Consider the following 22,415-nt stretch of genomic DNA (forward strand, 5'->3'; position numbering starts at 1 on the left):
AAATAACGTCAATTGTGACACCTGAGAACCTGAGAAANGTGAAATAGAGGAAAAAAGGTAAAGTGAAACCAACACGATTGGGAAAAGTGTACAAATAGGGCAATATATGCAAATCAGTCACATCACATAAAATGAGGAAAGAGTTGTTTTTTATATTTTCTTTTCTGTTTGTGGGCGGTAAGGTTGTATAAAAGCCAATTTTTCCTATGTGCAGTGTCGTGACAGATTGGTTCTCAGTCTGCACAAGTGTAGTTAGCGTCTATTGGTTTCCCTTGGAGAAAGGTCTGGAAGGAGAATCGAACTGGGCACTCACTCGTGGAAACTCCTCTAAACACTACGCCACGTCTCCTCATTATTTGCAGTACCATTTGCTTTTATTAGTAACCAATAATCTTGCAGTTTTTATTTTGTGACAACGGACGAATTAATGCTTTAGCAATCCTGGCTAATCATATATTCTCGAAAAATGCTATTTTCAATGAACTTTTGGTTTAGCTTGACATTTTTAGACATCTCCACTAATTCAATAATTTGAATACAAATTGGCAACATTTGATATTTTAAAACTTAGAAACAGTAAAAAGCACTTCCTTATTTCTTTTATTTAAATTAAATTAGAACAAATTTTAAAAAAGTCGATCGCGCAAATGTGTCATTAATCAAATTGAGTTTTTCGCACAAATAACCTCATGGCAGCACATTTTAGTTCATCATACATGATGTTACAATACATTAGAGGGACCTTGCCTCACTCTGTGTGCCACATCAAAGCCCTGAAGTCTGACAAGGATTCATGTGGGCGTGTTTTGGTCAAAATTATGAAAGAATACCCAACGAAATTGTTCAAAACTTGACAAAAAGCGACAAATTGACTTTCGATTAATTAAGATCATCTGTGCACTTAGAGAGTATCTCGTTCCAATTTGATCCAAATAGCCGAGGAACCATTGTTATCCCGAGACCAAGTGCCATAAAACTCCTCAAACCAATTGCGTTCCAATCAAGAAGGAGTCCTGTTCCAAAGTTCAAAGAGAGGTCACGGAACAACAGGAGCGCTCCCAATGCCTTCCATTCGAAAGAAGCCAAGCCACTGTGCAATCACTAGCCGACCAAAACTCATGTCCCGGGTCCGGATTTGAGGTGAGTTCAGTTCCACCAGATCAATCCCAAAGCCAAGGAGTTCTAATCGACTTCTCCTTTGTTTCAGGCGATTGGATCGGACGGCAGCCTTATCAATGCCGGTTACGGCGATCATGTGGCCCATTATGGACCCGACATTTCCTCGAGTGGAACCGGACCATCCGGCTATCTGGCGCCTTCTGCCACTGGAACCGGACTAGGGGGCGGCTACTCCGCACCCGGCCCTTCTGTCGGAGGTAATCATTTGATCCCTCTTGACTACGGTCAAGACGCAGATGTGAACCTCTTTGGCAACGGTATTTCTAATTCTGTCACTGGTGCGGGTTACGACGACTCTAACACATATTCCGGCCATGACAGCAAACAACCCAGACGCAAACAGCCTCCTCATCTCAATCGACCTCGAGATGTGCCCTTGGGTCCAGGAGGGGCTTCTACTGGAACAAGACCGACTGTGAAACAAAACCCTCTCACTCCAACTTCAGGTTTAAGGGGCCCTTTCCCATTGACAGGAGGGTCCCAATACCCTGACAGCCATGCTCACACCGGATCTGATCAAGACAATCCATTTCTCAGACCAACTAACTTGGGCCCAGAGCCAACACTTCTGACTGGGCCTGTTTCAGATGGCATTACTAATCCCAGTTCACCTTCGTCCGATGGCATGACTAACTCACTTTATCCTGTCCTCGCAAGTTACCCAACCGGGGGACAGGGTCCCTTTAGTGAGCTCTCAGCTTATGGGGCTCCCAAAGATCTCAAGTCACGCCCAACGATCGTGAGCTCGCCCGGGTTCAATCCCAACTTCTTCAATCAAGGTCTAGGGTCCACTCATTATACGCCCTCAGGCACTGGTTTCGCCCCGCCCTCAGACGACAACTTGTTTGTGAAGGGCACTAGTGGACCCATAAGTAGTTTAGAGCATCCCACGCCCCCACCGATCAGTGGGAGTGGTTCGGGGAGTGGGATTTCGTCAACCATTTTGACGGGTGAGCATGCGGAACAAGGTAGGTGCATGAGCATTCAAGGAGCAAAGTTGCGGAGTCGTGATTGTCCACTAAAACCTTTATGACCATCCATGATCTTAAATGCGCTAAGAAGGTCTGTGAACATTTCAGGTTATCAAATAGACGCCAGTGATGGTTACGGAATCACTAGACAAATCAAAGGGTTGACAGACTCCCTCTACGATTCATTCGACGAGTTCATGCATCCCAAAACTCAATTAAAGCGTGAAAACAAGGACAATCCGGACCCTCTGACTCTGACAAATCCGTTTTTGAGACGGCATAAAGCCACCAAGAATCGTCGACGGAAGTTAAACCGACGGAAAAACGTGGTGGGATCCTTCTCCGTTGATGAAGACGACGAAATTTTGGGATGGATCCCAATTAATCCTCCCATGGTCTAGACGCTCAGCAGCCGGTTGGCCATACTAATGGAATCAAAACCACCTGGATCTTGAATTCAATCCATCGACATTGTAAAAAAAACACCATCTGTTGTACCGAACTTGGATGTAAATACAAAATTTTATTTTTAAAACTTAACACTGCCCTTTAATCGGAATCTAATCCGGCCAACTCCTCTGGATCACCTCCGAGAGCGTTCCAAAACGATAAGACGACATTCTCGGCGTGCTTCTTGCGTTCACTTTCGGACATGTTGGTTGATTGTTCTTTGAAGGTAGCAAATTGGGCAAAAAGCTTCTCAAAATCCTCCATTTCGGGCTCCTGGCCAGCGTTGGGTGCATTTTCTAAGCGTTTCGGGGTGCCATTACGACTATTCATATTTGGCCAAGGGCAAGTTTGCAAGGCCTCTATGATGCGTTTTTGAGGTGTTTTGGCAAATATGCCGGATGTGCCATCATTATCATCATCGTCTTCTTTGAATTCCTCTGACAGATCAATGATCTCCATGCCTACAAGGCAGAAGGTGCGTAATCAAAATATCTCATCCAGAATTATTACTTTTTAACCACTCTTACCGTGCTCAATAACGAGTTGGTTTAACTCGGATTTTAATGCTTCTTGCTTCAGATTTTGGGCCACCACAAGTTTGGTGTCACTGTTGTCCAAATCTTGTGCTAAAATTTTTTCCAGACTCGACATTTGAGATGCATCATTCAACTCGCCCAGGTAAATGAGAGTAGCACAAACTTCCTTTAGTTTATTGGGTTTAATTTCGCTCCAATCTTTCGCTATCAGAACTTCAACTTGGCAGGAATAATACTTGTTCCTATTTTCCCAAAGGCATCCATCAGCGTTAGGTTTCAATAGCTCATCTTGAAACAGCAACTCTCGAACAAAGTCGGAATCCTCTTCAGATTGATTCATAATCAAACATACGCCAGGAACCACATCTTCTTTAGCCAAACTTGCCATTGTTCCCAATCCTGGAATTATCTCGGGAACCACTGTTTATTTTGATCACGTGCCTGTCAAACTCGCCGAAAGAGGGCCAACAAGAGTTATGTACTTTCAATCGTAGAACATCCCTCCAATACATGATCAATTCGATGATTTACGCGCCTAATCCATACTATTCAACTATAAACTACTCTTAGTTATGCTTTTCATTGTCATTTTCTTCGGTTATCTCTATATTATGGTCAACGATCGAGGTTGCCGCCAAAGCGCTCGGTTGCTTGGCTGACTCCAGGCAGACTCGGCTTGAGCGTAAAGCCCACGAAAAGCAACCTGCTCAAGTTTTGTTTTGAGTGTTTTCTTGGGCAGGGAAACAGGTAGTTGGGTCTGACAGGTGGGAACTTGGGGGACGGTTACCAGATCTGGGGGCATCTCTTGAGCATAGACCTGATGGATGTGAATTGTCCTATTCAACTGTCCCTGAATTTATCCATTCTGTTCATCTAGCAATGATTTGTATTGCATGGGTGCTACATGAAGTTTTCTCTCATAATGCAATGGCCAAGCGTTCGTGACTCCTGAACCCGTTTTGTCCGTATAGCACGACAGGTACCTGGTCACGATTGTCGGGTATATGGTTGTGGAATGCAAAGTTATTATACCAAGTGGTGAAGGAGAGCAACCTGAGCGTGGTGGAGGAGGTAGAAACGGCCAGAAAGAGAGAGAGAGAGGTAACTAACTTCGAAACTCTAGAGAGCGATCGAGGTACTACCCGTACTGCCGTCTACAAAAGAGCCTGTGGAAGAGGGCGCTTGAACCAGCCTCTAAGCTAGAGAGAAGAGAGAGTATAAACCGCAAAAAGAGAAATACAAGAGGATTTCATGCCAGAAGTAAATCATTAAAACAAGAGCAATGGGAGCACTTCCACCTAATTGCCACCAATCCGGACCCCGGAGTGTTTGATTAGTGATAGACAGTGTTTGGCCAAGTGAAGCGGCCTAATTATGACCTTCAAGGCTTGATTTGAATGTTCAAGTCACTTGAAACCGTGATGAGTGAGTGCTGGGGAATCTCATTAGTGCCCCACAGTCCATCATGCCGAATTTTTTCAAGCTGAAAAAATCGAAACAACAGTACAATGTGGCCTCCAAGTCTGTGTACGTGATCACGGTGGAGCTCTTGGACAACACCCTGTTAGAATGTACCCTCACCTCGGAAAGCACGGGTAAGACATGGATTTGGGTGGTTCAAATAAGTTACTTTGTTGTCTTCGAAGATTTACATTTGAAAACACTGACTGGATCCCGCATGATTCATTGGCCAACAATTTATGACTTGCGAACCGACTCATGTTTCAGTTCAATGCCCTATTTCAAATCCGGTCGATATTGGATATTATTCAGGTAGCATTTCGGGAAGAAAGATGGAAAGACGTACAGGGGTGTAGAAAAGAAAAGAAAACTCAAGGACTGGCCTCGTTTAAGTCAATAATAGGATCAAAGTGGGCATTTCCTGCCATTAGTTCTTTCGTCATTTGCCTATTACCGTCATGACGAGGTAATTTTGCTGGCTCGAAAAATTGCTTGGCCACATTTGAGAGTGATTGGAAATGGAAGGCAAAATTGTGTTGTTGTACTCTGGCTCTAAAAGAGTTTCATTGAGAGTGGAGAGTGACAATTAAACTGAAACGGTTTTGGTTGCCACTCTTTTGAACATTTTTATTTTGGATGAGAGATCTGATTCCCTTTTCATTTCGATTTGCACGCCTCGTTACGGATTTTAGCTCTTGGTCAGACTTGAAAGCTAACAAGTCCCACTTGGGACACATGAACTATAATCTGGACAAAATATCCTGATAAAGGAAGCGTAACGCATTCAAATTGTGTGTGTGCGCGTGTGTGCTGTTAAAAAAGTAGGTCTCAAATTTCAAGACCCTCCGTAAGAGGTCGGTTTCAATTTTCACTTGGACGCTGAAGGGTGAAGAAAGAATATGGAAGGACTAATTTCGTATGAAATATGACTCGAATCATGGCGATGATGACATGGATTGCCGAGGAAAATAAGTTGTTCCATGTTAGCGGGAACGAGTTGTATTTGGCTCTTGCAATCTCAATTTGGTTGCATTTCGAACTGACTCATTATTGACTTTGTTAAATTGTACATTACATTTGGCACTCAAGTATTGTGAAGGCGCAATAAAGGCAGAAAGACGATACTCGTACCTTAAAAATGGGAATCAAAATTCGAACATGCGTAAAACTCAGAACTTCTCAAGAACCCAATTGCCAATAAGGTAACGGAGTAAAGCAATTGTGTTGACACCATTATTTCGTGATTAGTTTGTCAGTTCATTCATAAGAGATCTTGAACCTCTTCCCATGACACGTGTGACGACATTGTCATTTTTTTCTCTACGTTTGTCTCGCGAAGCAAGACCGGCTTAACCTAAATTCCCTTGAATTTTTATGGCTTCCTTCAGAAGCTCAAGTTTCTTCTCCTGCATGCAAATTTAGAGTCGACCGAAAATAGTTCCTGTCGATTATTCCGCTCGTGGTGCTTATTCAGCTCACATTCTTGTTTGCTGGGTTCCGTTAGAAAATATGATTCATCTTCTTGGAGAGTGGAAAAATTGACATCATACCATCTGCAATCTTAATCAAAAACCTACTCTGATTAATGCCAAGAAGACAGACAAAGTGGAGGAAACGAATGACACTTTCTATTTTACCAATCTAATAGCCAAATATTTCTGCCCTCCCCTTGAAGTATCTCTGGATAGGTTAATCAAATATCTGATTCAGCATATATGCACTTTTAGGGCAATTGAAAGTAGAATGGATTGACAAATCGAATGAATACTCCTTATGGGGTCATAGAGGTTGATATTTTCCTTTCAATTTGTGTTTATATGTATGAAATGGTATTATTGATAGATTTAAGATGTAATCACAGATCAGGATGCTTTAGAGGCCATCAGGGACTTGAGACTCTCGAGCTCCCTTGGCCCTGATGGAGTGACATCTCAGTTTCTGATGAGATGCTCACAGGTTCTTGCTCCTGTTTTCTCGTACTTGATGCGTTGCATCTTGGACCAGGGCAAGTTCCCCTCTTCTCTGAAGGTAGCTCATGTTGTTCCAATTTTCAAAGGGGGAGGTAAGTCACTCCCCAGTAACTACAGGCCGATTTCTCTCACTTCGAATGTTGCTAAGGTGTTTGAGAAGATCAAGAAGTTCAATCTTGTTGAATTTCTTGATATCCATAAAGTCCTTCCTCCTAGCCGGCACAGGTTCCGAGCACATTTTAGCACGGTTACCCAACTGATTGAGCATATAGAGCAAGAGCATGTTATTGAGGGACTGGAGAGCCATGAATCAGTCGATGTAGTTTATCTCGACTTTGCCAAGGCCTTTGACAAGGTAGATCATGGCCTTTTTGTTATCAGGCTCCATGAGATTGGGATCCAAGGCAAGGTTCTCAATTGGCTAAGAAGTTTCATTTGTGGTAGGAAACAATTGGTTAAGGTTGAGGGATCCCTTAGTGACATACATGATGTCAAGTCGGGTGTTCCCCAGGGCTCATTTTTGGGTCCTCTCCTTTTCATCATCTTCATTGCTCCGCTTCGGAAGCTTGGTAGTAGTAATGTCAGTATCTCTTCTTATGCTGATGATACAAAATTGGTAGTTGGTAGGAATGGTCAGGATTCTGGTTGTCTGGCAAAGGTCCTAGACCAAATTTATTCCTGGGTTGCTGCGAGTAACATGGCCTTGAATGGAATGAAATTCCGTTCAATGACCTTTGGGTCGACGCCATTAGACACTCCACTATTAGATGATGAAGGTAAGGACATTGAGCAGGTCTCATCCATGAAGGATTTAGGTGTAGTCCTCCAAGATAATGGAAAGTTCGATGAGCATATCCAGTTGAAAGTTGGTAAGGCTTTTCAAACATGTGGTTGGATATATCGCACGTTTAAGTCCAGAGATAGTGTCACGATGCTAACTCTGTACAAGTCGATTGTTCAGCCGCATCTTGAATATGCCTCTCCCATTTGGGCTCCAATGAGTTCAGCAGGTTTGCAAAAGCTCGAGCAGGTCCAAAGATGTTTTACTAGGAACATTGAAGATATGAGAGAGCTCTCGTATTGGGAGAGGTTAGAACGGTTGGGATTGTACAGTACTCAGAGAAGGTACGAAAGGTATCTGATATTGTACGTTTTCAAAAGCATTCATGAGCTTTGTCCCAACCCAGGATTTAGGGTCAATTGTAGTGACCGTAGAGGCTTAATGTGCGTTTTGAGAGCACCTTCAAGCCCTCGAGAATCCAGGCTAGTTAAAACAATGAAGTCCAACTCTCTTCTTTCTCGGGCTCCTTCATTGTTCAATTTGCTGCCCTCAAATATTCGTAGGGTTTATGTAGGGGTTGATCCAGTAGCAAGATTTAAGTCAGACTTGGACAAGTTTTTGACTAAAATTCCGGATCAACCTTACATTCAAGGATTAGCCAGATCAGCCAACTCCAATTCGTTGGTCGATCAAATAATATATATAAATAAAAGTCAAGTAAAATAAATAATCTTCTCGTCTTGAACTGCTGTGATTCCAATCCCAGTAGCGGTAAGGAAGTCCGCACAAAAAAAGAAAATATCGCCATCGGTCGATTTGAATTAGAATGTCTTTTTCCCTTCCAAATCGACCCAGCCTGACCACTTGTTGCAAAAGAGATTAAAATGTACGGTATGTGCACAAAACGCGATGACAGGACAGCCTTTTGTTTCGATAAAATGTAAGTAAATGTATGTATTCAGAGTTTGTGAATCGAGTGTGAATTAGGGCATTAGATAATTAATTAATGCACAGGTTTTTTTTCATTTTTGTTATTGCTTAATGCACTTTTTTGCCACAATTGTTCAGCAATTTGGACCTTTCCATTTCTGAAAAGTATTGAGAGACCACACATGATTTTGACACTCAGACATGGTTTTCGAGGTATTATTGGCATGCCTGTGATTATGCAACTTATTTACAACTACAACATGGCTTTCGATAGACAATGATTGAGAAAGTTTGGTGGAATTCAAGAGTAGCGGAACATTTTTAAATGAATTTATTCATTTTTTTTAAAGAGTAAAGATTGAAAGGTGATAAATAGACGAATTATAACCTTTCATTTAAATAGTAATGAGGATTACATTCCTTGTAGCGGTTAGAAAAGCTCGTGAAAAACCAAACCAAAAAGAGATAATCATGTCGGCTTAGAAGCCTTCTAAAATTCAAGGCTGATAATCCTTTGTCAGAAAGAAAGACAAACATTGAAGAAAAAAGTCGTTAAAAAATAGTCCATTGTCACGCTACGATATAATCAGTGGCCTTCTTGTCTTTATCGGACAACTAAATCAATTGAAGGCCCCTTTTTTGAGACATGGTGCTTTTTTTCATTTTGGGTTAAATAGAGTCAATGGTTTGAGAGCATAACTTTTGAAAATTTGATACACTTCATTTTCGATTATTTCAATCAAAGTCTATTGCGACAAATGTCATGTCAACAGGTTAAAACTATGTGAAAATGATGATGATGATTATTTTTTTTTCCACGGACTTTTTAATTGGTTCCTTGATACTGGTTTTTGATTGTATTTTGTGGAAAATAATATGACTCGTGATCATCTCTCCGGATAATTTAGGTACTCAAACTAGCAATGGACTCGCGAAACGAAAGATAAGCTTTACCGGGACCATCTATTTTTACAAGTAAAGCCATGTACCTTGGTTAAGGTGCTTCCTTTGTGATCCACAAATGTACAAAAATACTTATCTGTGTTACCGAAGTGGTACATACAAGGTCAAGAATAGTTTCTAACATGTTTTTGAAGTAATCAATCAATTAGACCCCCCNACATAGTGTATACTGACAAGGAAACAGATCACGCATGAAAACCCGTAGGAATATCTAGAAGGCGCCCAACTTGATGGTAGAAATACACTTCATCGGTTACATTGGTTGTATCTTTATTATTTCTGAAGTCTGAAGCTCAAGTTAAGAGAAAGTTCTTGGGAAATTTACCTCACGAATTAGGTCCTCTTGGCGCTCTTCTTCAGCTTAATAAATGTCCTTACCTCAGAAACCCTGAAGCTCTCTTCACCACTTTCCCTCAAGTATGGCTGAAAAACATCCACCTCAAAACATTTTTGTTCCTTAAACACGTCCATGAAGTTGTGCCGCCCCAAGAGGAATTATCAGAATTGCAGAAATACTCGTAGTTGGGAAACAATCTTGATAATACATTTTTCAGGAGAAAATAAGCTATAATTTTGCGTCGGATTACATGAGTGAAAAATGCTGCATTTCAACTCTCAACCAACGACTTGCGAATATCAAATGGCAAAGAATTATTTTCAAAGAAGTTTGTTAACTTAAAAAAAACTGTACATTAGCTGCATTTCATTTTCTTGGGACAGTCTTGAAATTTATTTCTGGAATTGAAATTGAGATGAAAAAGACCTTTGTTTAGAAATTCGAATTTTACGAATTGGGTAATTGAAGAGCTAAGTGTTGGCTCATTGGAAGAACTGGAATCTGGTGTTGAATAAATGTAATGCGCTGTTTTTTTGCAAAAAGTTTGAAACTTGAATTTTCAGATGCATGATTACTGTGTGGAGAAAATTGATCCGCCTTTGAATGGGTAGTATACTGAACCACGGAGATTTAATGAGATTGCCTAAACGTCCCTTTAATAAGGCAAATTGTTTTGAAGAACATGAGAAAAAATTCGAGCCAATACTTGCAACTCCATTGACATGTCAATGTTGTTCAATAGTTCACAGAATAGTTACGCAATCAGTAGGAAAATCCTGCTCGAACCTCTCGATGAAATTGTCGCCCATTCTTCTTCACAGCTTTCAGGAGGTTTGCCAAATTCTTTAGCTCAAGCTGCAATAACATCTCATTATGATACTATGATAGTGTAAGACCCACTTGTTCTGACAATATTGTTTATCTGGGCCTTCTTTCTGCAATCTGAGCCGAAGATATACTTTTGGGGTAAATTTTTTTTCGAAGTGTGAAGACAGATCAGCGAAAGTACGAACCAAAGTTATGCAACTACATTGAGGGGTTCAATTTAGATTTTATCACTTACACTATTATATAAGGTTGTCATCATAAGATTTGGTCTTGAATTCGAATTATTGTAGCTGAACTTAACTGCGAACTCGGCTCTCTGTCAATGGAATATGCAAGGGTAGCAAAGAGCATTAAGAAGCGCTTCATAATAAGTCACGCCATGTTTCTTGCTTCCTAATGAAAGATGTACATTACGGAAGGCATATATGTCATTCAGCATTAAGAAATATTTCTATTCCTTTAGGTCGAGATTGCATGGACAATGTGTGTCAGAGGCTGGGCTTACAACAACCAGACCTTTTTGGCCTTCGCTATGTTTCTCGCCGTTCCTATCCCAAAATTCGATGGGCCGACCTGGATCGACCTCTCAAGAAACAACTGGACAAATACGCCCAAGAGCCCTATCTTTACCTGGCAGTCATGTAAGAATAAAACTGCTTTGATTATTGTTAGTCCTTGAACTCTTATGCAATACAAAATCCAACCATTTTTTCGTCAACTTTGAGGAAAATCGAGGTAGTTGGCCCAAAATAGGTACCTTCTAGAGGCCTGTTTTTTAAAGCCCTTACCTTGTAGTTAGGCGCTTGAATGTTAAACGGTGTGAAAATACACTCGCTAAAGTGATGGGCAGTTCCTCATTTCTGGGTAACGTCCAAACCTTAACTCAGAGATACAAGTGTTAGAATAAATCTCGCCTCTGGACGGCAATTTTGTTGAAGTTTTTTCAAAAGATTTTGATTTTGCTCGGAAACGTTTGAAAAGTGGAATGAATCTAATTAGACTACCAAATGTAGTTCCGACACATCCAACCAAACTCTTGTCACTCATAAATCATAACCAATGATGCTCTTCCCGTAGGTTTTATGTTCACGATGTCAGTCTCTTGGGCGATGAAGTCACTCGCTACCATTACTTCCTTCAACTCAAATTGGACGTGATTGAGGGCCGCTTGCGATGCAATTACGAGCAAGCCATCGTTCTGGCTAGCTATTCCTTGCAAGCGGAATTCGGCGATCATGACCCGGAAAAGCACACTCTTGATTATCTGCAAGATTTTCCTCTTCTTCCCAAACCTATTCTCTCTCAATTTCCCGAAGACAAAATTGGTATGTCTATAAGGGTTCAAAGTGTATAACACGCACTTGATGTTGATTTGGTACATACAGATAACCAGTCCTCTTTTCTTTACCCCCTTAAGGCACTCTGACGGATGCTATTATCACTCAGCATGCGAATTTGCGAGGCATTGCTCAGCAATTGGCCGAGGTTTATTACATCGTGGGTGCCCAACAACTCGATGGATATGGACAGGAATGTTTCTTGGCCAAAGACGAGCGAGGCAACGAAGTCCTGATTGGGGCTAGTTTGACAGGTATAAGCTCTCACATTATGGCGACGACTCTCAAGTCGCTTTTTTCTACTGAAAAAGACTCGTTTTAGGCATCGTGGTTCGCAAAGGAAATGTACTACAGCCCTTGTTCTTCAAATGGTATGACATCACCAATCTAGTCAATCACAAGAGAGTTTTTGGTATCGAGTGTCAAAACTACGAGCTCAGTGTCCAATTCCTATTAGATGAGCCCGATTCCGCCAAATATGTGTGGAAAATATGTAAGTATTCGCAGGTGTACACCCACCCCCCTATTCGGGATTGTAATGTTCAACGCCTGACTGAGTTTGAAGAGGGGGAAAAGGGGGAAGGTGAGCCGGATTTGGAAGGAGTCAAAATCGCACTCGTCATCCTCTCTCCGGGAATCAGTGGATAATGATTTTATCGATCTTGATCACGACCTAAGCAAAAACTATGCTCGTCTTTACTTTTTGCTCACTCACCCAAAAAACAAACGAATGGCTTGCACTCCGACACCACCCACATTGGTAGTAGTAGATTGGCTAGGCTCTCAATTTTGATGTGTCAAATGTCGGAGAATTTGAAATGCATATTCATGGCTCTTTCAGGTGTCCTTCAGCACACGTTCTACAAGATGCACGCCAACGCATCCGAGTCCAGTGAATTGAGCATCACCTTGCAAAATAGTCGCCAAACAACACCGTTCCAATCCAATCAACCGACTCAATCGAGAGGGAACCCTTTCTTCATGAACGGGGAACAGAACTACCCAGCTACCATTCAACACTCGGAGATCCAGAATTTCCACCAGCAAACCCAGAAAGTCGATTTAACGCCGATCAAATTCAAGCGACCACTTGGGCTAAACTTGGGGACTCAGGCCCAAACGGTTCAGACGAAGGCAATCTTGGAGCAAACCACTGGAGATTATGCAAATAATACTACTCTCCAGCAAAGCTACAATAACTACGTGTTGTCGAACTCGGCCATGAATGTTAATGAGGTTCCAACTTCTCAACAGCAGTCCCAGCCACTCTCGCAACAAGCGGCTAATTACAGTAATCTAGTGACGGATAGCCACGCCCACTTTCGGCCTGCGCCGGATTACGAGACGGCTATTCGTAACAAATACGGCGTGTTTGCCAACAACATCCTCGGTGGGCAACAGCCAGGCCAAATTTACAATTCTCAACCCTCGCTCATTACGGATGCGCTCTACTCTCATGGCCAAGCTCAGAGGGGCAATAATCTCCCTCCATCAACCTTAGTTAATGCTCATCATCTAAATTTGCATCACGTCAACGAGCAAGAGAACAGTAATCATCCAAGCGCGTATTCATCCACGCCTGAGCTGAACCGCATGAACCTGAACCACCAAGTGAACGCCACCAACTACTCCAATATTCATGACCAGAATCAGCTTGTGGCCGAGCTCCAAAGGCTCAACATATATCGTCCTCCCCCGCCTTACCCTGGGCCGTACGCTAAGCTAGCTTCGACCTCCACCCCTGATCTGGCCGGCCTCAATTCATCCGGGGGCGTGGTCGGGTTGAGTGGATCGTCGCCAGATCTAGTGTCAAGACGAAACTTGGGAGTGGCTGCCACTCAGCAAGTCCATCATCGGACGTTTGAAAACTTGATGGACATTACGAAATTAGCCACCAGCTCGAATAATCTTGCCAACGGTCAGCCGACGGATTATAGACACGCCTACAGTACCGAAGAGCTCCACTCCTCCGTTGCTTATCGTCTTGACTCTAATGCGCACGTGAACAATAACAACGAGGCGAAGAGCCACTTCGTCCATGAGGTGTTGCCCAATAACTTCTTGGCCACTTACGCCAGAGCCATTCCCAATGGAAACCCACCGTACGACCCAAATCGAGTTGCCACCGTCGCCCCACAAGTTCAAGGCAATATCAACGACTCTGAGGTAACCGAGCCAATTTACCAGAACCAACAACAATTGTTGATCCAGCAACACAGTATTGACCTTAGTGAGGAGCCCATCTATCAAAATCTACCCGCTCATGAGAGGCTTATGTACAAGCAGAGGATCTTGGAGGAACTGCAAAGGGAACAACAACTGCAATTGGACGCCTTATACACATCGGACAGCATTCATGTGGACGATACGGTGGACAGTGCGGACCCTCTTCAAAACACGCTCCAGAATCATCAGTCAAGTTCGGTAGACCCTACCGTTGGGAACAAGATCAAAGGCCACGTTTCCCGAGTGGCCATCACCAACTCCAGAGAGAATCTAAGTGTAACTAACACAGACTATTACTCGAGCACCACCACTGTGACTCAGATTCAGAATGAGTCAAACAAGAATGAGGCTAATGAAGTTGATCAAATAACAGCCAGTCACCGTTTGGCGAGTACGCCTCCAAAACCTAAGAGGTCCGTGACTAAGATTAACATTGGAGCGGAGAGTAGCAATTCCTCACAATCTCAAACGAAATCCGCCAATGCCATTGCGAAAGAAGCGAGTGAAAACAAAAGTCCCGAAGTTTTTGCTCCGATAACAGATAAGAAAGTACAGCCTGGTACGGACTTATCCAACCCCGCCTCACACCATTCCACCACGAATGCAGCTTCGAAGAACACGGCTGGAAAAGCGAGCAATCCCGTATCGTCGGGCAGGCCAAAATCCTCTTATCTTCATCCAGGGCTCATTGATTCGCCCATGAAGAGATCGCGTAGCAAGCCCAATGTATCGTCGAACTACTTTGATAGTGACCCCTTTATGATGGATCAGCCCAACACTGCCAAACCAAATAATCCCCGAACACCCAGTTCCAAACCTCGAGCGGGTCGAAAGAGGTGGGTCTTGAACTTCGGCAACAAGACCGGGAGTCTCAAATCCGTCAAATCCGAAGGGGGTCATTCACACAAAAGTCAGGATAGTTTCGATGGTTCCCTCAAAAGTGGAGGCGGCTTTGGCCCGATGATGCTTGCCACCCTTCACGGATTAACTCGTTCTCGTCCTGATCTGTTGGCGGAAAGTATGGCTACATTCTCTCAACCTTCCAAAATGCCTAAGGACGAAATTGGCGCGTATTTGGAATCGAAGATTGACGAGGGAGAGGTCTTGCGAGAGTTTGAGAGGATCCCCAAGAAGAAACACACCAATTGTAACTTCGTCGTCGCCATGACGGCTGAAAACATCCCTCGCAATCGCTTCACGGACGTCCTGCCTTACGACGAAAATAGGGTCAAGTTGTCCTCGGTTGACAAGGACAACAAGGCCGGCTATATCAATGCATCTCACGTTTCCGCCACGGTTGGACCCGACCAACGGTTTTATATTGCCGCCCAAGGTCCACTGCCCAACACACTTCTCCACTTCTGGCAGATGATACTCCACAGTGATGTGCATTTAATCGTGATGCTGACAGACGTGACTGCTTCCCACAAAAGCTCGAGTTGCATCCCGTACTGGCCGCAAAAGAACGGCTCCACCTTGGAGGTGGGGGATTTCAAGATTGTGAAGAAGTTCTCAAGTGAATCTGGCCATGGCTCTTACACCACGTCTACCCTTCATGTCACTCATATTCCGTCCAAGACCCAAAGAACCATTTGGCATTTGCAATACTCAGACTGGGCAGACCATGGCTGTCCTACCGACGTTCGTTCGTACATCGAGTTCATGGAGGAGATCGCAGCTCTTCGCCAGCACACCGTGACCGAAATCCCAGTGGGAAAGAATCGCAATCCGCCAATTTTGGTTCATTGCTCCGCAGGGGTGGGTCGCACCGGAGTCACTATTTTGTGTGATATTCTATTATATTGTGTGGACCATAACTTGGATATTGACATTCCGAAGGTGCTGACTCACTTGCGACAACAACGAATGCTCATGGTTCAAACGATCGCCCAGTACAAGTTCGTTCATACCGTGTTAATCCATTATCTAAAGCAATCCAGACTCATCTAAGACAAAAGTACTCTTATCAAAAGCAAATAGAAGTCGAAAGCCGTTCCTTCAAACGTTCTTTTATAAAAATCACACAAAGCTTTATATTATCAATGCTCTCTCATGTAGAATACAGTATTTGTGATAAAGGTGCCTGAGTTGGCGATAATCTAAAGCCAACTAGATTGAATTACATGATAGTGACAAAATGTGCGCACATAACATCATTCATTTCATTTAACTCTGTACATGGATGAGACGAGCAGATCGATTTTTTCCTCCAAACGAGTGATCCGGGATTCAACACTCTCACTTAGATTTGCCATGCCTTGGCCGAATTTGGTCTCGAGTTTCTCAAGTCTGTCATCTTGAGGGGATTGTTGATCCTTTTGAAGTACAATATCTTTCGTACAAGCAATGATATCCTCATCCATGAGTTCAACTCGCAGACAATCGCAATCACTCTTGCGTCCATTTGGTTTAATTGTTAGTTTCTTTGTTGTAAGGAATGTGTAAAACAAAAGAATACCGGTAGCCCCGGTAATCTTGTTGAAGATCCTCTGCATGGTCTTGCTCTTGTATAATTGGGCGCACAGTGAACAGCTTGGCATATTCAACAACCATTTTAGAGCTGGCCAATTGCTCAAGAAGTTGAAAGGATCTCCAAGTAGCACGGATTCTGTGTAGGAAATGGTTTCGACGCGAGAAATATAGCTTACGATTTCGGCTTTTTCCTGGATCACTCCCGTGTCGCTCACCGCCAAACCATTCAGGAGGTTCATGAGAACAACCACGATGAGGAATACAAAGCTCAAGAAGAACAGGTAGCTCAGAGGGCTCAAGTTACTTTCCAAATCAATTGGAATATCTGAGAATTCAAGCTCTCCAACGAACATCGTCGAGGTCTTCACCAAAGCGGTCCATGGTCGATTGAAGAAAACGTAGTCATCGTCACCAACTACATCAAGTGGTCCATCTCGGTGAAGCATGATGTAAAATCCAAGGCCAAAGGCGATGATGAAAAACATGTACCAACATAAGAAAAAGAAGAATGTGGCAAGGACTTTGTAGAACATGGTCACGTAGACGTTGTATCTGGAGAGCTTGGGATGTTTCCCCACTAAGGTTATGAACTCGGCCCAGGAGAGTACGAGCACGATGGCGGAGAAGTGTCTTTTTAGATTGTAGTGATGCTCATCCCCCAAGAACAGGATGAAACCAATGAGCGAGATCATTGCAACTTCAATCCAATTTTCGGGGCTGCAGATGTAACGCTTAAGAGACACGGATACTTGAAAGAATTCCCGAACGAGTAAGACAATGGTCAGGAAAAGTAAACTTGACCACAGATAGGGAACTCCACCAACAAGAACCAGACCCAAGAAGATAATAAAGAGTGATTCCACCCAATTAGAAAATATGATGATCAAGGCCAGCTTCCCCGATGAGGTGGGTTCTTCCATACCAGAGTTATTAGACTTCATTTGCTCAGCTCGCATGACATCCTTGATGTCCATGGCCCAATCACGGAGAATAAAGCCCACAAGGATGAAAGCAAAAACAAAGTACAAGACGTGAAGGGCGGGAATGCTCTGGGACTCTCCAGAGCGTAGGGTTTTCCCGCCAAAATTTTCAAAGATGAACCAAGTTAGAACGAAAACAAACAAAACGTAGAAGCGAAGATTCCGGTTGAAGTAGCGCCGAATTCGACCCCACTTTAGGTAGAGAAAGCTGGTGATTACCGGGTGTTTCAGCAAGTGCCGATGGGCCTTGGACTGGCCCATATGCCAGAGGGTTTGAGTTTCTGGCAAAGGTACCTTTTCGTCTTCATCGTCGTCCGCCAATTTTTGGTTTTCGGGATCGCGAGGTACAAGGTCGCGATTGACGTAAGGTAAATCCTCTTTTGGTGGGGCCAAAAACGAGTAGTTATAGGTAACCGAGAAGTTTTCATGATTAACTTCTCCCTCGGCCTCGATACAGTCATCTAAGTAGGCTTCAAGTGTTTCTGGGCGGATCTTGGTAACTGGGGTCTCATTCCAGTGGTTCTTCATGCCGATATTGGCGCCCAGATCAAGCAGTTTTCTAACCACCGTTTGAGGCCACATTTGGGTGGCATAATGCAAAGCAGTGTTCTCCAGCTTGTCTCTCTTGTTGATTATTTTTTGAATCTCCGGGATGAGTTCATCCATGCTCAAGAGATCTAAAAGAGTTTCCACAAACTGTGCATTATTCCTATTGTCCGTTTTCAGAAGGCAATGAAGAACAGACTCTTGCGTTCTTGTATTGAACTTATTTAAAGTGGCCTTGCACTCTGCCAACTTCAACACACACTTCATGTGGCCTTTATTGGCTGCCAAGAGCAATGGTGGAATGGACCTAGATTCCGTTGTTCCATCTGGATCAACATCATATCCTTCGCTGAGTAGTTCTTCGACGTAATCATCCAAACCAAGGTCGCAGGCCTTCTGCAAAATTGTGGAACCCCCGGTCACCCGATTGTTCAAACTAAACGAGTCGGTTTGGAGCATTAGGGATTGAAAATCTGCAAGCAATTGGTCGCTTTCTTCATCTTTGTTGGTAGATTGGCTTCCCCGCAAGCAGTGAATTTTGGCAGCTTTGTCCAAAATGCTAATCAAAGCCTCAAAACTGCCTTGACTCAATTGCTGGACGATCGTAGGAGCCTTTCGTTGCAATAGAGTGGGATTGAATCCTGGTAATTTGTCGTTCATCAAATCGGGATAGATTGGTCTTCCAAAACAAACGTATTCGAAATCGGAACCCCCCTCCACCAAAGCTTTGGACATCTCCAGACTTCCAACTTTGACAGCCAAATACAAAGGGGTTTGGGCATTCTTCTTGTCCTTGATGTTGGGATCGATCCCGGCTTGGGCAAGGAGAAATTTCAAGCAATCCACCTTTTTTTTCTCCGCGCAAAGGTGCAAGGCTGTACGCCCGTTACTTCGCATGATAGCGTTGATATTGGGCATGTTAGAGCCAATGCTAAAAAGTAACTCCAAAGACCTTAAATTACCATTCATGACGGCAACGTGAATTGGAGATCGTCCAAGAATCGGGTTGAACAGTTTTGCACTGGCTCCTGTTTGGAGTAACACTTTGGTGAAGTCATGGAGATCCCTTTCCAAAGCCAACATAAGCAAAGTCTTATCATCCTCTTCAGCCAAAGGCTGATTAATCCAATGATCGTCGGGTAGTGGGTATTCAGTTCGATTTTCCGGATCTGGTTCATTGAGGATATCCGTAAAGACTGTAAGTTGTCTCTCTAACAAGCAATGAAGAGCGTTGCTCTGTAAAAGAATCAAGTAGAAAAATTAATTTGGCCATGCATGATAATCACGATTGTAAAAATTTGATTTTTCGTACCCGAGGTTCTCCGATGCAACTTCGAGTTTGAACAAAGTCTCCAACCGTAGCCTTCTTCTTTTGTGACATGGGAAGATCCATTATGATATATATCCCTTGACAACCTTTCTCCTTCACAGACACTGCAAATGATGTACCTTTTAAGAAATGTGTTGGAACTGAAACTGGCACATGATTCGTAGACGCTTGATTGGAAGATTAGTTGGCTTGGCTTGGCCTTTTCGTTGTTTGCCCTTCGTCAAAAGCAGGGTTGGTCAGTTAAGATCCAATCCAAGGAATAATCCTCATCAGGCCGTGGGAGTAAATGTCCAAATGAGCGAAAATGTGTCTGGGAAATCAAAATAGTAGACTTAATTTCTTCGTAACTAGATTTAATAACCCCCCAAAAATCAAATATCAAAACTGGATATACCTCTTAGTTAAATATGGTTTAGCATAATATGTAGGCAAGGTGTTTGAGTACATGTCTCCGAGGGGGACCCATGAAATAGTTTAGTTTTTGGTTCCAGCCAATCCTGTATTCATTCATCATTGATGTTATTTTTTGGTATTTTAGGACACACCATAGTAGAGGCAGGAAGTCACTGGAAGGTAAAACCAACCCTGGCGTCATGAGTAATCGCAGGCCGGGACGTTTGGCATTTGGAATGGAGCAGAGCAGCAAGTGGTTTGGATTGTTGCTAGTTGGAGGATGATATCTGCCTGCACTCATGAACTCTCGCCCACCTACACAGGCCTGGGAAGGTATTTTTTCGAACGCTTGGCTTGGGTCGCCCCCCAAAAAGAGACCTACAAGCTTGATGCCTCGGATGACGCCAAGCCATAAGCTAAATTAGAACCACTACAGAGGAGGAAAAAATTCCGGGAAAAGCCTCATCCATGTTATGATTTCAGATTCGTGGTAAAATACTCTTTTATTCCGTTTTGGTAATTGAGTATGTACATTTGTACAAGGTTTGGAAATGAGGGGATAGAGCTAGAAAACTGGATGTTTAACTAATTTACAAAATACTTAGAATGCAGGCAATTGCTGAAGGTCCAATCCTTTGGATGAACCTCATGAACTCGGGTTCAAGTCCATCGTACCAAACATCCAAATCTGTTCTGGCCGTGAGGAGCAACGTGAGGTCGTCTTTGTGAACTTTTCCACCACGGGCAAGCCGCTTTGAGCTCTCAAATAAGGATTGGAATAGATCTTGATTGGACAAGCACAATTGTTCCTCACTATTCTCGGAGAAGAACTCCATCACAGCCCGTTTCACGAGGATCTCTGTCTCTTTCTTGCTCAGACAAGGTTTCCTCTTCTTATTGAGACAAATGTCATGATTGGCTTGTAATGGTTGGGTCAGGACGAGAAACTTCAGAAGGGTCTCCTCGTCCGTCATTGTGTTCTTCCGAAGATGCTCCCGAAATTTGTGGCTCCACACTTTCGATTCAACCACTTGGTTGAGATCTGTCTCCTTGGCAATCTTAGTCGAGCTAAAATCCCGGAGCAGTTCCTCCAAAGTTCGAGGCTGGGCCATCTGCAATGAATAATTTGCCAACATTATAGCTGTTGAATAAGTCTTATGATATTAAATGTGTTTGAAACAATGTTAAGGAGAAATAAAATCCAAGAAAAATCAACACAGACAAATAAAAACGTACTTCATCGTCGGCCTTGGACATCATTTTGAAAAAGTAGCTCCCCATGATGAATTCTGGCATGGAAACCAAGCTGAAGTGTTCTAGAAACGAGGACAACATGAGCACAGTTGAGTTGGATGCACGAAACACAAGATAACTTTTTGAAAGTTTCAAAAAGTGTCTTGAACAAAAAGGTTTTCAAAGAGATGTTCACTCGACGAACTGAGAATCACGAATATGGCGTCTGAAATTGCGACTGAACCAAGCCACCAACCCCACTTCATACCCAGGGCGACCAGAAAGATTGAACAGGGGTTTCATTATAGGTTCTTTTTACAAACTTTCCACTAATTTTTGGCTCTTTTCTCTATTTTTTCGTCGATTTTTCTCAAATTTTCGCGCCAATTTGGCTCGTCAGCTGACCGTCAAAAAGAGTGGGAAATTTGAATGTCCTACTATGAAGGGGGGTGGGGTGGCCCTTTAAAACCGCCCAGAAATTAGCGTTTATTCTTATAGTTCAAGAATTAAGACATTGAAACCTTTTCTTACAAAATTGTTTTAATATTCCGGAGATAGACCTTTAAAAATGCGCTCCAAAGAGCTGATTTTCGGCTTTAGTACATAAAAAATGGTAGTGTTTTAGGCGGTTTTGGGGGGTACCCAGGGGGTCCAAACCTTCAAGAAACCCCTGTTTTGGCCTGGAAAGACAGGGATGCGTCTTTGAGCTTGGCATTTCCCTGGAAATCATGATGGCATCAAGCTCTGGAGTCTCAAAACTGCGGGAAACTTGAAGCAACTTCTCCACAGCCGAATGAAGCTAAATTAGCTCTAGTACACAGCGATTCCTGTAATGACCCTATGTAGGTATGAAACTCACAAAAAGTGTGTTAACAGCATTGGCTTAAATGACAAATCGGATAGATTTGATGTTGAAAGTAACCATTTGGTCAATGTAAAAGGTTCTTCAAAAGCATTTTGATGATGGTTGTTTGCAAGAGAGAATATGTTCTACTTGCTGGCTTTTCTAATAGAGCATTATACTCGTGTGCAAACTGTAACTGGATTTTGCAAAAAAAAAAAAATAATCGGGGCTACTTTTTCCCCGTTCGCATGTGGTACATCACCATTAACCCGAAGAATTAGTTTAGCTTGAATGCGATGACGTATCAAATTATTCTTACCGTTATTTCAGTATCTCCTTTTAGCCGTGTTTATCGACATCACATTGTTCAAAAATGACATTGACTCACATCGCACTGAAAGCTTTCCAACATTGATGCATCGAAAATTGGATCACTCTCACTTCCGCGCTTCTGATTACATCTCGAGTAAGATTTCAATTTTTACCCACATGAATTTTTAATCAGAGACGTGAGAAACTCGGAGTTTGCTCGAAGGACCTAATGAATCCCTCTTTCACAATAATATTGATTTCTTTACAGCTTTGGGTGAACTAGCTGCACTGCCTTTGATGACTGCCTCGCTATGACAAAACGCACTAGAGTCAAGG

General features: G+C 42.9%; 5 protein-coding genes across 9 annotated transcripts in view; 2 read left to right on the forward strand and 3 right to left on the reverse strand.

Annotated features, from left to right (window-relative positions):
* LOC131888954 (uncharacterized) overlaps positions 1-2,709 on the forward strand; it is a 9,003-nt gene extending 6,294 nt beyond the window's left edge. The window contains exons 5-7 of one of the 3 annotated variants that reach the window (XM_059237919.1): positions 937-1,140; positions 1,208-1,376; positions 2,259-2,709. In XM_059237919.1, coding sequence (XP_059093902.1) covers positions 937-1,140; positions 1,208-1,376; positions 2,259-2,551 — 666 coding nt within the window. In that variant the 3' untranslated portion in view covers positions 2,552-2,709. Of the gene's footprint in view, positions 1-936; positions 1,141-1,207; positions 2,148-2,258 lie in introns of all 3 variants that reach the window. The other 2 variants (XM_059237916.1, XM_059237917.1) reach the window with 2 other exon arrangements.
* LOC131888957 (alpha- and gamma-adaptin-binding protein p34-like) lies at positions 2,654-3,700 on the reverse strand. The gene is made up of 2 exons (XM_059237922.1): positions 3,128-3,700; positions 2,654-3,061 (listed from the first exon to the last, which is right to left on the reverse strand). Exons 1-2 carry the CDS (start codon positions 3,522-3,524, stop codon positions 2,700-2,702), a joined length of 759 nt encoding a protein of 252 aa, XP_059093905.1. The 5' UTR covers positions 3,525-3,700; the 3' UTR covers positions 2,654-2,699.
* An 801-nt stretch (positions 3,701-4,501) lies between these two features.
* Positions 4,502-16,111, forward strand: LOC131888950 (tyrosine-protein phosphatase non-receptor type 14-like; the record flags this gene model as incomplete). Its single annotated transcript, XM_059237913.1, is given in 6 exon segments — positions 4,502-4,731; positions 10,870-11,047; positions 11,484-11,731; positions 11,824-11,997; positions 12,066-12,236; positions 12,585-16,111. Coding segments are annotated over 6 exon segments (4,236 nt in total). The 3' UTR covers positions 15,920-16,111.
* LOC131888953 (transient receptor potential channel pyrexia-like) lies at positions 15,959-19,491 on the reverse strand. The gene is made up of 2 exons (XM_059237915.1): positions 19,280-19,491; positions 15,959-19,203 (listed from the first exon to the last, which is right to left on the reverse strand). Exons 1-2 carry the CDS (start codon positions 19,358-19,360, stop codon positions 16,132-16,134), a joined length of 3,153 nt encoding a protein of 1,050 aa, XP_059093898.1. The 5' UTR covers positions 19,361-19,491; the 3' UTR covers positions 15,959-16,131.
* Positions 19,492-20,161: 670 nt separating this feature from the next.
* On the reverse strand, positions 20,162-22,408 carry LOC131888958 (uncharacterized). 3 transcript variants are annotated; one of them, XM_059237924.1, is made up of 3 exons: positions 22,087-22,408; positions 20,927-21,006; positions 20,162-20,802 (listed from the first exon to the last, which is right to left on the reverse strand). In XM_059237924.1, the coding sequence occupies exons 2-3, from the start codon at positions 20,984-20,986 to the stop codon at positions 20,281-20,283; spliced, it is 582 nt and encodes a 193-aa protein (XP_059093907.1). In that variant the 5' UTR covers positions 20,987-21,006; positions 22,087-22,408; the 3' UTR covers positions 20,162-20,280. The 3 variants fall into 3 exon arrangements, with proteins under 3 accessions (XP_059093907.1, XP_059093908.1, XP_059093906.1); XM_059237925.1 differs by lacking the exon at positions 20,927-21,006; XM_059237923.1 differs by lacking the exon at positions 22,087-22,408 and having other exon boundaries at positions 20,927-22,066.
* Positions 22,409-22,415: the final 7 nt, after the last annotated feature.

Source organism: Tigriopus californicus, chromosome 10 (assembly GCF_007210705.1).
Source record: "Tigriopus californicus strain San Diego chromosome 10, Tcal_SD_v2.1, whole genome shotgun sequence".
In the NCBI taxonomy this organism is placed as follows: Eukaryota; Metazoa; Arthropoda; class Copepoda; order Harpacticoida; family Harpacticidae; genus Tigriopus; species Tigriopus californicus.

Bases quoted from the DNA above. Each gene is read 5' to 3' on its own strand.
- LOC131888957 (XM_059237922.1), bottom strand. From the start codon at position 3,524: ATGGCAAGTTTGGCTAAAGAAGATGTGGTTCCTGGCGTATGTTTGATT. The intron at 3,062-3,127 runs GTAAGAGTGGTT...TCTGCCTTGTAG, and splicing joins CCAACTCGTTATTGAGCACG to GCATGGAGATCATTGATCTG.
- LOC131888953 (XM_059237915.1), bottom strand. From the start codon at position 19,360: ATGGATCTTCCCATGTCACAAAAGAAGAAGGCTACGGTTGGAGACTTT. The intron at 19,204-19,279 runs GTACGAAAAATC...ATTCTTTTACAG, and splicing joins GTTGCATCGGAGAACCTCGG to AGCAACGCTCTTCATTGCTT.
- LOC131888958 (XM_059237923.1), bottom strand. From the start codon at position 21,025: ATGTTGTCCTCGTTTCTAGAACACTTCAGCTTGGTTTCCATGCCAGAA. The intron at 20,803-20,926 runs GTACGTTTTTAT...TATTCATTGCAG, and splicing joins TGTCCAAGGCCGACGATGAA to ATGGCCCAGCCTCGAACTTT.